The 14447-nt window shown below is 40.8% G+C and overlaps 1 protein-coding gene across 1 annotated transcript in view; it reads right to left on the bottom strand.

Annotated features, from left to right (window-relative positions):
- ENO4 (enolase 4) overlaps positions 1-13145 on the bottom strand; it is a 32939-nt gene extending 19794 nt beyond the window's left edge. Inside the window, exons 1-3 of the mRNA XM_088132584.1 lie at positions 12981-13145; positions 4428-4556; positions 2990-3180 (exon numbers count right to left, since the gene is read on the bottom strand). Of these exons, the coding sequence (XP_087988710.1) occupies positions 2990-3180; positions 4428-4556; positions 12981-13145 (485 nt within the window). The remainder of the gene's footprint in view (positions 1-2989; positions 3181-4427; positions 4557-12980) is intronic.
- Between the last annotated feature and the right edge of the window lie 1302 nt (positions 13146-14447).

Raw genomic sequence — 14447 nt, 5'->3', positions numbered from 1 at the left:
ATAACATTCAATGTTGGATAGAAGGAGAGCCTTCTCTGCTGTGGCCCTTGCCCTATGGAATACCTTCCCCCCAGAGGTGAGGCAGGCCCCCTACTCCTTCAACCTTCCAGAAAGCAGTTAAGACCTGGCTGTCAGGCCTAGCCCAAGGAACTCCAAGAGACCCTGCAGATTCAGTTCAACAATGTTTATTAGCTACAACCTCTAGCAAGAATCTTCCCAGACTGAAACCTCAGTTCCCAAAGTCAGCCAGTCAAAACAGAGTGAATTCCTCAGGGAGGTGCCAGCCTCATCCTCTTATCTCTTCCTCGCCCCTCAGGAGATGAAAGAGCATGTTTCCCTCCCTGAGTTTGGCCTTCATAATTCCATTCCATCACACTGGCTCTGCCAACTTGCATGGGGTGAGAAAAGGGGCAACCAACCCTGGGGGTGGTTAGCACCTTGAAGATGCTACTGTATGTTAATCTCATTTCTACCAGCAGCACCTTGGAAGATATTATTATGTATGTACATATATGGTTTTATTGTATTTTTATTGTATTTTTATACTATTTTTACTGTATTTTAATTAATATTTCTTTTTTGTTTTTACTGTAAACCACCCAGAGTCACTTCCTAGTGAGATGGGTGGTGACCAAATTTGAAATATAAATAAATATAAATAACCTTTATTGCTGCATTGTCTATTAACCAGTGCAGAACTGTAGCAATCTTATCTCATTTGCTATCTAAAGAGAGAGAATTCTATATTTTTAGTTATCTATAACCTAGTTTGTGCCTATATGTGTTTTGTAATCAGTTTGTAAACTAAAGATATAAGGTCCTATATTGTATTCATTTTTTTAACTATTCATTGGTGAAGAAGGAAGGAACTAGAGTCTGAGTGTTTGGCTTTTTAAGGTATGATAAAGTTAAAGTTAATGTAGATTTTAAAAATCACTATGTTAGAAGTGCCATATTAAGAACATAGAATAAATACAAACCCAGGCTATGCCCAAAAATACCTTTATTGATTTCAGCAAAAGAACCATTTTATAGAAAAGAAACAGTGGGCAAAGAGAAATGGTTAACATGTCAAGATTTGTTACTACAGGAACATGGAGAACTTATGATAAAGTCAAGACTGCAGAGGGGTTTAGTTTTCAATGGTTTTCACACACACAATTGAGAGAAAGATTTAATATAAATAAAAAGGTAATTGGAATTGAACAACATAAGACAGAATTTGAAACTGAACTATGTACAAATGATGAACATGTGATTGCAAAAATGTATAAACTTTTGTTTAAATTTGAAATGGAAGACAAACAAGTTAAAGATTGCATGATAAAATGGGCTAAGAATCTTGGTTACAATATACAGATGGATCAATGGAAGAGAATGTGGATAAAAGGACTGAAATTCACATTGTGTTATAATTTAAGAGAGAATTTTTATAAAATGATGCACCACTTGTATATGACATCAGACGAATTATCTAAGATGTACAAAGGCACTTCTAGTCAATGTTGGAAATGTGAAAAACATGAAGGGATGTTTTACCCTTTTACTATGCAAAAGGGTGGACTTGCAAAAAATTCTGGAAACAAATACATACAACGATACAAAGAATCTTAAAGATTAATATTTAGATGAAACCAGAACCTTTTTAATTGGGACTTAATGGATAGTCAGTTAGAAAAGACTCATGGAAGACTGGTTTTGTAAATGGTAACTGCAGCAAGACTACTACAATGATGGAGAAATACTGAAACACCTACAATAGAGGAATGGATTGTGAAGATGGCAGAATTTGCAGAAATGGCAAAATTGACCTGTTTGATAAAACAATTAGTATGTTATAAAAGCCTGGAAACCTTTTATGGACTCTGCTGAAAATGAAAAAAAATGAAATGGTGATTTCTGGATTTGCTGATTGAAAAAAGGATTGAATATGGGACAGACGGGAACCTTGTAATGTAATTACAAAGAGGGAGGAAGGATAATAAGTTTGTAACTACTGTAAAGAAGATTGGAAGTTGCATCTTATATAGTGGTACCTCTAGTTACGAACGCCCCTCCTTATGAATTTTTTGAGATACGACCAGCTCCGGCCCCAAAAATTTACCTCGTGTTGCGAACCACCTCGAGTTACGAACCGGATCCGCGGCCATTTTCCCTCCCGTGACACGTGGTCTGCGGCCATTTTTCACCCATTCCACGTGGTCCGCGGCCATTTTTCCGCCCGTGCCACGTGGTCCGCAGCCATTTTCCACCCGTTCCACGTGGTCCGCGGCCGTTTTTCCGCCCTGCCGCGTGGTCCGCGGACACCAGAACGGATTAATGGTAATTACATTGAACCTTATGGGAAAATCTGCCTCGTGTTGTGACCAATTCGAGTTGCAACCAGAGTCATGGAACGGATTAAATTCGTAACTCAAGGTTCCACAGTACTTTTCTTTTTTCTTTTTCTACTTCTTTGCTTTCTGCACTTTTTATTTTTTTCCTAACTTTTCTTTATACAGTTTCATGTTTATCTTTTACTTATGTAAAAATCTTTAATAAAAATTATATAGATAGAGTCTGGGTGTTTTGATCTACACCTCTTGTGGGCCCTAGTCAGCAAGTCCAGTGACAAGATAATGGGAGTTATGTTCCCAAATAGATGGAGGGCATTGGACTGTATTCTTTTGCATTAGTGCAGGAGCTGAAATCTAGCTACTCACATTGCTATCCATCCGCCTTCATTCTTCTTGGTTCCTATATCACTGATCTATTTTATTTGTTCCATATTGCTACCACTGAATGGCACTTCTCAGATAATGAGCACTTACGATAGCAAGACTTACTGACTAGTGGACAGCTGAATTGTGTAACAAAATGTCCTAATAACTATTAAAGAATACTGCTTCAAGCTCTTAAGTATGTTGTGTGCAAGTGCTGAATTACAGCATAATGGAATTTCAAACTAAAAAATACTTAATAACAAGCAAAATAAATATGTGACACTTACCCTAATAACTCATCAATGTTTTGTTGGTCACTAGGTTGAAGGCCTCTGAGCATTTCATTCAGTGATTCATTTATCCATTCAATTGCTGTATTCAAAGATTCATATTTTTCCTTTTCATCAGCATCAATTGCTTCCAGTGAAGCATTTTCAAGAATTTCAGCATGAGACGAGATCATGCTGGAACAAATCATCTGTGCAACAATATTTAAAGATGTTTATTATTGAAATTTCACATAATAAACATGACATTGAAATTATTTTCTACTAAAAGCTTTTTTATTATTGATGTATGGTTTTTCCATATACATCCAATGACAAATATAATAAACTTATCTCACTTCAAGTATTTCACCAAGGTAATTCAGCAGAATTTTATTCAAAGCTTTTTATTTAATTTGTTCTTACTCTATATAGTTTTAATACAGTTCTTTTTAACATAAACAGCAGTTTTATGTGGACTTTTGATTCTTCCAATGCTCTTAGAATATATTTTATAATGCCTCCCCAACACAAATCTTGAACAAATCTTAATACCATTTTTCAAGAAATGAAAGAAAAATTTAAAAAATAGAGCAATCTTAATCCTTCTAACTAATTGATATAAATATTCAATGTAATGAACTTTGTAATGCTCCTATGTGATGGAATGAACTATATTTTCAAGTGAAAATTTGGTAACTTGACTAATATATTTTTATTCCTCCATCATATTAGGTGATTTTATAAAATAATATAAAATCACATTCTCCCAGTTTCAAAAGGAGGGAATAGAATTTCTACTTGACCCTAAACCAATTGAACTGTATGCTACAGGAATTCAAAATTTCAGGCAACAGAGAGCACACATCAGTGTGAAAGCATGAATGCAGTTAAAGTGTCTATTTTTTAAATAACCATCATAGAGAAGTGGTGGTGGTATGATGGGGTAAAGTCAGGATCATACTAAACAGGAAGGTAATATTCTGACCCTGCTATGTCCTTTCCCTGCCCAAAATTGATAATCAAGCCAGATCAGAAGCTTCCATTGTAATGAATGACTTGTGAAGAAAATCCATGAAAATCACATCAGGAAGCAAAAAGGTTTTAAGAAGATTCTTCCCTAACACCATGGCCAATTTGAATCTCTCTGACTGTTATTTAGAAGGAAAATAAAGCCCTCTTACTTTGCCTAGAAAACCAACACTTGGTATTATTTGGCTAAACGGACTCCATTAGGGGACAATAGCTTCTCTGATATCTGTCACTGGAATATCAAAAACCCAAATCTTGAGTTAGAATAGTTAGAATAGAGTCCCTTTGCTTTTTGATTCTGTCTTCTGGTCAGCTGTATTGTTTATCTTTTAATGATTTAATTACAAGCTGCCTAGAGTTGTGGTAGAGTTGGGCAGCCTTGAAACTGAATAAATAAATACAGAATTAAGTGCAGCACAGCTCATACCTTGTCACAGTCCCTAATTCGGCAAAAGACTCCAACTTCTAACGTTGGTCGACCAATTCCATCTAGCACACTTTTAGCATCTAATTTGCATATCACTGGAGGTTTTGATAATTCAGAGAAGAAGTTTGCCTGGAAGACCAATAATTAGTGCAATTAGATTCACAGGCTTTCAAAGATAAAATTGCAATTTATTTTTTGCCTTAAATTTATTAGGTGGTTCATTTAGTTACTAATTTCTGAATCCATGGATTGGGATCATAGCTGTTACTAATGAAATGGCCATACATTTCTTAAACCTGATGTTGGCTTCGTATGCTGTGTTGAACATAAATAATATTCTCGAGTATGGTGCTGATAAATGCAATGGTATTCATTCATCTTTGATAAATACCAACTAATGTGACCACCATACCTCTCTTGAATTGCACCATTAGAACTGATCCTGCTGGATTTTAGCTTATCATTTTGACTTGATGGTATCAGGCACATTGCCTGGCCCTCAAGAAAAATCTGTCTGAAAATACTGCAGGATATTAAATGATACATTGGATGTGTTTGGGATTTGGAAGCTGGAGAATTGGCTCAGATCTTTTTCCTGTTGAGTTGATATGCCTAGAAAGTATAAAGAGGTTTAAATTGCTTTTCAATTTTTTTAAAAGATTCAGGAAGGTGTTCAGAGAAGCCCCTATCCTTCTCCAGGAGCAGATGAGTACACAAATGCAACAAGAAGCTGAGCTTGCCAGATTGCAAGGCATGCTTGCTAATGTTGAATGTGTTAGTAGATTCTTGGGCACAGTTTATAAAGTATACCCATTGGGAGGGATATCACAATAACTATCAGAGTAGACTTATTATATATCTACAGTGAAATCAAACTATAAAAATAAATCCTGAGTCCTGGGATAAGCTGGGAATGAAATCTAACATACAGGTAAAACATGCTCCCAGCATCAGGTGCCAGTTAGCATAGACTGCTGCATCTGGGCTATCTGTAGTTTCCAAATAGACTTTAAAGGCAGCCCCATATAGAGTGCATTGCAGAAATCTAACCAAGTGGTAATGAGGTGTGAGTTACAATAGCCAAGTTGCTACTTGCTTTGGTTCACCAGCATGTTCTCTCCAGCCTAACTCTTACAGACTCCAGGCACTGGGATAGAACATCAACAGCATCTCCCATACAGCCCAGGGTGGTTGGATATCATCAGGATACCACACCCCAAACTGTCAGATAAAATTTTCCAGCAACTTCATATAGATGTTAAAAAGAAGATTGACTCCTGTGGCATTCTACAAGATAGAGAATACTGATCTGATAGGGATCTTCTCCCCCACCATTAGAACTGAAACTACCCTCTGAGGAAGGAGCTGAATCACTGCAGAATGCTGCCTACAACCCCAACTCTAGCAGGCAGTCCAGAGAGATCTCATGGTCAATGGTATCAAAAGTCATTGAGAGCTCTAAGGAGACATGCAGTGCGGCCCTCAACGTTTATACAAAGGCAATAGATCAGAGCAACCAATACCATCTCAGTCCCATACCCACACTGACTGAAAGGAGTCCAGATAACCTGCTTCAATTAGGGTGCTATGTAGCTGTTCTGCTATCACCATTCCAGAAAGGGAAAGTTGGAGACCAGGCAATAATGGTGTAAAGCCATATGATTTAGGAATTGCCCCTTCAAACAAAGGTGTACCACCACCTCTTTCAAGGATGCTGGAAGTTCCACCTTGTGTAAAGAAGCATTGACAATCCCCCAGATCCAGGTCATGCCTCCCCCTGCTCTATATAGGAGCTAGTAGTGGCATGGGTCCAGCCCTCAGGTGGCAGAATAAAGTCTAGAAAACTTCCTCAGAGTTCATAGGACAAAAGGAGTCCCAGATAATATGGCCAGATAATACCCACTAGTTTCTGCCCATAGGGAATCAAGATTCTGGCAAATCGGAACAAATTTATTAGCAAAATGTTCTGCAAATTGGTTGCATGTCCAGCATTCAGCTTGCCTTCCATTGCCAGTAGCTCACCAAGCACTGAACTGAACTGAACTGAACTGAACTGAACTGAACTGAACTGAACTGAACTGAACTCACCAACAGAGGTGAGAAACTCCCCAAGCATCCTCAAAAAGCCATTTTGATTCATTAGGCACCTGGGGTAGACAATCAAAATTAGTGCCCCAGAGAGATAATGGGAGGCTATTGAATGCATCTAGATGAGGGATGATCTACTCACAGCAAAGGGATGATAGAAATTCCCTCTATACCCAGATCTCATAATATCTGTTCAGAGACAAAAAATAGTTTTAATATATGACCACTTATGTGAATCAAACCAGAGATTACAAACCAGAAGCAAGCCATAATAGCCATGAACTCTTATGTGCCATATAAGAGTAAAAGTCCCTCAATACCAACAGTTTTCCATCATCAATCTGGAGATAAGCTCCAAGAGCCCAGGGAGGGATCCTGTGGGGAAATAGAGCAGCTGGTATTCCAGCAGGGTTACAAGCTGGTCTCTACAGCCCGACTTAACATATACTGTATACATGCACATCCTGGTATCTCAGGAACAGAGTCTCTGGTCACAGACAAGGTGTCTTTAACAATCAATGCCACTTCCACCTCTGGCTTAGGCACTGAGGATGGACCTGAAGGATCTGAAACTCAGCTGGGCAGATTTCAAAGAGGTCAACATCACCACCTTCTCCCAGCTAGGTTCTGATAATTCAGGCCAAATCTGCAGCTTCATTAATCACCAGGTTGTGAAAGAATTAGGACTCATTACAGATAGAACTGGCATTTACCATCAGCATCTTGAAGCCAAGAGACCCAACAATCTAACTATCTGCTCCTCAGGCTAGAGCGATTGGATTGGTAGTCTAAACCATCACAAGGTTGGAAGTCTCTCTTTCCGTGGAATAGCTTGCCTGATGATCCCCGCTATCTTCTCTGCCCAACACTACAGGGATATAACTGTCTCTGTCCTCATCCTGACATTTCTCAGTTCTGCCCCCATGTTCATCCAATGAGAAGCCTCCATCTCCCAATCAATAATCTAATATCCAATATTGGCTTACCACTCAACTGGGCTCCATGGCACTTTCACGCCATACATTGATGTCCAGGCAGCTGAGGCTTCACCCCCCCCATCTGCCTCTCACCATAAGCAGCCCCCCTCCCTATTTCCTCTGTCTCATTCTCACTGAGGCAATGCCTGCCAAATTAGTGGTAGAAAATTTACTCCTACCCTGATTTTGGGGGAGGGGAAGCATTGATGAATCTACTCTCTCAAATTTGTATATTGCCCAGCTACCTAGCCTGGTCTGAGCAGTGAGGCTTAAAAAGCAGGTCCCATCACCTCTCCAGGTCTTCCTGACCTGACCTGACAAAACAGGAAGCTTTTACAACCCATTCTCATTAATTGGACCCATACGGCCTCTAAATCTTCTGACTGGGCAAGAATGCCAGTGGTCTTCACCCCAGCCTCCTTCTTAGCCTTCATCAGTGATAATCAGGCTAGAACTAAGTTCCAGTTTGCAAGTCAAAGTTCTTTTGCCTTATGCTATTTATTTATACATACATACATACATACATTTAGATGGCCGCCTATCTTATACGTAATAATCCTAGGTGGGTCACAATAATATTCAATAAAAGAGAATAAATAGAACCAAACCCAACAACACCACCATATATCCCAGTCACAATGCTACAACATCCCAAAAACTCTACATTTAGACTTGCATTTGCTGGGCTCATTTCTATCCTAGCCCAATGCCTGGGTAAAGAGCCAAGTCTTCACAGCCTTGCGGAAGCCTGATAGGGTGGGGACCTTCCAAATCTCAGTGGGAAGGCTGTTTCAAAGGGTTGGGGCAGCCAAGAAAAGGCATGTCTCTGAGATCCCATCTGATGGCAACATTTAAGGGAAGGGACCTGCTAGGAGAAATAGATAACCTCAGGGAGTGGCCCCATGCCATTTAGGATTTTAAAGGCGATAACCACCACCTTGAATTATATCCAGAAAGCAACTGAAAGTAACCTAGGCAAAACATGGAGAGCAGACCACATGCTGTTACATGCTGGACCAGTTGGACCAGGTAGTCTTCAAGGACAGACCCACGTAGATCACATTGCAGTAATCCAGCTGAAAGATGACTAAGGTGTGAGTGTCAGTGAGCAAGGCCTCCCAGTCTAGGAAAGGGCACAATTGGTGCAGAAGTTGAATCTGTGCAGAGGTCCCTTAGCCACAACTGCCACCTGTTCCTTGACCAGGAGTTGTGAGTCCAGGAGGACCCCCAAATTGCCCACCGACTCTGTCTGGGGGAGTATTATTCCACTGAGTGTCAAGGATGACAACTCACCAGAGCCCAAGAGGGGAGGGCAAAAAACCAAATCCATTCTACTTGTGAGAGAACCAGTTTGGTGTAGTGGTTAAGGCACCAGGCTAGAAACTGGGAGACCGTGAGTTCTAGTCCCATCTTAGGCACAAAGCTAGCTGGGTGACCTTGGGCCAGTCATTCTCTCTCAGCCCTAGGAAGCTGGCGATATCAAACCACTTCCAAAATCTTGCAAGAAAACTGCAAGGACTTGCCCAGGCAGTTGCCAGGAATCAAGACTGACAAAGGGACTGAAAGAGGGAGGGAGGGAGGGAGAGAGAAAGAGAGAAATCTGTCTTGGGTTGAATCTAAACTGGTTGCTCCCCATCCAGGCTCTCACAGCCTCCAGGCACTGGGTAAGCACCTGAACAACATCACCTGCCTGGCCTGGGGTGGAGACCTATCTGAGCATCATCTGCATACTGATGATACTCCGCCCATTAAGTCAAATAACGTTACCCAAAGGCCTCATGTAGTTGTTAAATAGGAGAAGGGGCAAGGGAGAAACCAGAGCCTGAGGCACCCTACATAAAGGAGGCCTAAGAGTGGACCTCTCCCTGTGACCAACAGCAACTGGAACTAGCCATGGAGGAAGCAGAATCACTATAAAACAGTGTCCCCCACTCCTAACCTTTAGCTTATGGTATCAAAAGCCACTGAGAGATCCAGGATGGCCAGGGCAAATGCGCCATATCTTTGCCAGTAATTCAGAGATTAATGCCATCAGTACTTCTCTCAAAGTCCTGTCTAACATATCGCTTACAAGCCCATCCACACCCACTGAGGCAGTGGTATTACAGTCAAGAGCCCAAATCTAAGTCACCACAATCCTTGCTGGCTTAGGATTCCCAGATATATTTTCCTGCCATTCTCTTCTGTCTTGCTCTAAGCCTCAGCCATCCCACCACTGAAGATAGAACATAGTGTCAAAGACCACACTGCTCACAGGCAGCCCAAGCCTGTGTGTGGGGATGTGCTGGGTGCCAGTGCGGCCTTTGCCCACCAAGGAGTAGATATTACCAAGTACCTCATTACTGAAGAGAAAGGTGCTTTGTGGTTCAAGGAGGCAGCCTGAATAGTCCCAAGAAACAGGCCTGGCAATGCTGCTTGAGGTGAAGAGAGCAGGAGGAGAGGTCAGCCACTGCTGTTGGTTCAGGACAGTGGTGGAAGGGTAGCTGAAGCAGGTGGCAGGGAGTGGTGAGAGGAATTTGGAGATATGCAGACCTGGAAGGACCACTGGCCTGGAGAAAGGATTTACTTCCACATTGTTTAAGATAACAGACAAAGAATCTATTTTGATGGTGGTTGGCTCCTAATGTCACTTGAGAGCTGTCAGACTGTTACTCTGTTGTTTTCTTTTCTGGCAAACTGCTTAATGATGTAGGAAACCAGGCTGCTCTGGGCACCCAGCACATTACACACTGGCTTAGTTTTTAACTGCCAATATTTTCTTTAGGAGATGACTTCTTTTTCCTGCTCCCTTTTAATTCCTGTTCTTTTTCTTTTCAATTGGTGTTTCTTTAGCTGTTTCCTTCGGTTCTTATGCACCTAATGGCTCTTTTCTTTCTATTGATTTCTCTCTTTTTGATTTCAACACCACTAACTGCCAATTCTTTTCCATTAGATTCAAGGATGAACTCTAGGTCTTTTCAGAAAACCATCTCAGAATTGAAAAAAGCTTGCTCACTCAGGGCACTAACACCCGGGATTGTTTTTACTTCTTAATCCCTCCTCTCATGGGGACGGGAAAAACTCAGAGGTGTGCCTGGACGATAAAAGCATCCTGAGAGGCGTCAAGGCCCAGCCTACCATGACAGTTGTGTTATATAAGGCATCCTAAGAAAGTCCATAGGGGCATTTGGATTTATTCCTCTAAGGTTTGAAAGAGAACAACAATCTTGGATGGAAATGTCTAACATTAGAATTGTTCTGTCACTATCACCAATGTGCCAGTTTCCATGTCTGCTTCTTTGTGATGTTGGAAAGGAAGGAAGGAAATTGAGGTGTTGAGGTCACCCACACAGGATTCCAGGCCACAATGCGGATCTGCTGAATCCAAAGCTTTGCTGGCTTTCTGACATATGCTAGTATAAATACAGTTCCCTCTTTTCAGTTCTGGAGAACAAATCCCTTTTTTAAAAAGGCCAGAGAAATAAGATAGCAGAACCTCTGGTTACCTTGAGGCTTGACATCACTGCACTAAAATAATGGTAGGATCTGCCTGATAAGGCACTATCTATAGCATGATTTGCATAGCAATTTTTACCCTGTGGCTGTAGCAGAATACGTCGCCATCAAGGCACTAAAAGAGCTGATATCCTCTCTAGTTTTAAATCAGTAGAAGACATTATAATACATAATAAAAGAGACTTAAGTAATGTATAAATGGGTAGAAAAGTGCTCCTTGGTATACAATTACGTCAATCATAATTTTGTTTTCATTTGTGAGATGAAGGAACGAAGCAGCATTTCCCAGCACGTGGATAAAAATACTCAAGTAAGCCATGGAAGAATATCTAGATGTCTGGAAGAAATACTTATGATTTATCTTGATGCTTCTGTTGTTCTTTCCAAAGTTAGCTTATTGTATAAAAGGAATTCTGGTATATTTCCTCCTTAATAATGCATATAGAGCAGCAGTTTATTGTGGTATGGGTTTCCTTTCTTCTCAGTTTAACAATGTGGGTTGTGAGCTGCTGTGGGAAGCGGGGTGGAGAAGAGAGAGAGAGAGAGAGAGAGAGAGAGAGAGAGAGAGACCCCTGAAGGATAACAGATAATGTGTACAAACGTTTGGAGAGATAAGAGACAAACAGTTGATGGATATTTTTTCTGACAACAAGAATGGAAGATGATCAATGTATAATCATGCTTTATTATGCTATAATGAAAAAAGAAGTCTACAGGAGGTAAAAGATCTGACCCCCGCCCTATCACCAAGTCTGAAGACCTGAAATGAGGATCCCAAACTGACAATCCTGAAAAATCTAAGTTTACTTGTTTGCAGAAAACTGGGTAGGATACTGTTCATTACCAGAATTCTGGAAACTCTGTAAGTAAAAGCAGTGAAATTATACATGATTTAAAGAAAACTGAAAATATAAGGAAGTAGTCCCCAAACTCTGCAACTCCCTATCCCATCCATAACTGCTTAACTATGCTTTTATTAAAAAATAGGAACCCACCATGATTATGGCTGTCTTGCACAGGCATCCCTGGGAAAGGGGGGGGGGGCGAGTGACAAAATGGATGTAATGATGCAAATACCACAACTTACATATCTGTGTCAGATGTTGGGACGCTAGTATGCAAGGCATTTGTATTATTGTATCACAATATGCATGTCATCATTTTGACATAAACTCAGTTTGTTATGGATCCCCATGCTGGCATAATATATTTAGAACTGAATGTTGTATTTATGAAGCTATCATTAACTTGATTTATATTCCAGTATACCCCCCAAAAGCCATCTAAGTTAACCTATTTGTTGCTCTTTCTCTGACCTTAGAGGTGCACTATTGTTAACAAACCATCACTGCATGCCAGTCTTCTTAAATTAGCAATCTAAGAATTGCTAATTTCTTGGTAAGCAGTCTTGTTATCTATTGCAACAAACATATTATGTCTTCTAAAGCAGCCATAAGACATAAAGAGGGCACCAGGTTAGGTAAAGCTACATTAAAGACTTCACATTCATTATCGTTTAAGCTGCCTTCAAATAGAGAGGCATTTTGATGTCCATATGGACAAATGCTCCTCTACATTTTACATCTGAGCTTACCTTAAATGTACCTTAAATGTATTGTATTACCTTAAATCTTAAAAGTGCAACAAAAGCAATGAGTGATTTAGTTTCCTGGAAATTCTGAGAATCCCACAAAATCCAGGGCTGTTAGTTCATCCATCAGGTCAGTGTTTCTCAACCTTAGCCATTTTTAAGATGTATGGACTTCAACTCCCAGAATTCCCCAGCTGGCTGGGGAATTCTGGGAGTTGAAGTCCAAACATCTTAAAGTTGCTGAGGTTGAGAAATACTGCACTAGTCCACAATTACAAGCCCAGTTCACATAACGGACCCCTTTGCCTCCTCTGAGCGTCTCCTTTTAGTGCGCCTGCGCACTCATTCCGTGCAAAGGCGCAGGTTCCCAATTTGGTGCCGCTGTCCAGGAGCTTAGCGTACCAGATACCCGTAGAGGTCCGCGGGACGCTGGTAGAACATGGTGTTCAGCACTTCCTCCAGGCGCTGCGGTATTTCATTGCTCCGGTAATACTCTGCAGCCTGGTGTTTGAGATCCATGACAGTAAACTGCCGATCCTGCTCCGTGTAAGTTTTCCCGCACGCCATGACTGCCTTGTTCAGGCTCTCCGTGGCCGTCGCTAGGAAACGGGCACGCTCTCCGCCTTGTCCCGAGACTTCCGAATCTCGCGAAATCGTATCCTCGAGCGCTGAACCGACCCGCCTCGGTTCCGCGTGCTGAGGCTGCGTCTGAGTGCTGAAAGCGAGCGAGCTGCGTTGAATTTAATGGGATTTACCTTGGGGGAGATACGACGGGCTCTGCATTGCAAGAGAACTCTTAACATCTGTAGAAAAATAAAGTGTAGGTGGGAGGAGGAATGACTCCACCATAAGGGACCTCAGCAGCGTGTCTTTGGGGCTCTCCCTAGTTCTTCTGGGAGGGCGTCCTCCCTGCCATCATGCCCAGATAGAGAGGGAGCTATTCTGGCACTTGATGCTTATCCTTGATGAACATAGTCATGGTTTATTCAGTTTATTCACACTTCTGGATTCGCATGACACACTGGACCCGTATACTAACCACCCGGTTTGGATACACATAAGGCAGTAGAGTAAAATCTGGCTGGCTAGTTAGTGATTCAGGGTATCCTCAGAATTGGAAATTGAAGTTGTTCCTGCTGCTGGAGACAGTTTCTCAGCATGCATGACTTGTCTTAGATGTGGCTGGTCAGTTGCATTCTCAGCCTGACTTAGGGTGAGGATTAGGCTCTGTAAGCCCCATGCACAATAATGTATGATTGCCAGCTCTTGGTTTATAATCTGATTTTCTTTATTTGATGGGAGGTTCTTTTATTATTTGCAAACAATATTGAATGTTGGATATTAAATGAGGAGGAACTCCTCTGCTTAAAATATTATGAAGACAAAAATCTGGGAACTTTTATCATGAAGAGGTAATTGTAGAAAATGTTATTAAATGTTTTCTGTTAGTACTGTAATGAAAAAAGTCCATTTAAATTAGGTCATCAATGAGTCAAATAGTTTACACTGAATTAATGTGTTTGGATGCTGGAAATGTGGTAAAATTGCTGAAAATTATTCAAAGAGTTTCAGAGTTTGGCATAAATCCAGTGTTTCTATTGCTAACTGGAAAATAGAAAATAGGTTTGAATATTGTTGTAATCTGAAACTTTGGATATGTTGCTAAGAGCATCAAGGGAAGAAAGGTTTATTGTAACCTCCTGGGTGAAGTATAGCTTGTCATTATTCAGTTGTGGAAAAATTCAGCATTTCCATCTATTAAAATTGTGAAAGCACTAGAAAGCACCTATATGAAATAAAGAGGGTGTATAGAGGGAATTGACAAGATAGACGAAACATTTTTTTCTTTCCTTAATGCCAGCCTATTAT

Source organism: Python bivittatus, unplaced genomic scaffold (assembly GCF_059951505.1).
Source record: "Python bivittatus isolate LINGU-HERP-01145 unplaced genomic scaffold, Pbiv_v1 ctg000980_np1212, whole genome shotgun sequence".
Lineage (NCBI taxonomy): Eukaryota > Metazoa > Chordata > Lepidosauria > Squamata > Pythonidae > Python > Python bivittatus.
This window is presented reverse-complemented; position numbering and strand designations above follow the sequence as displayed.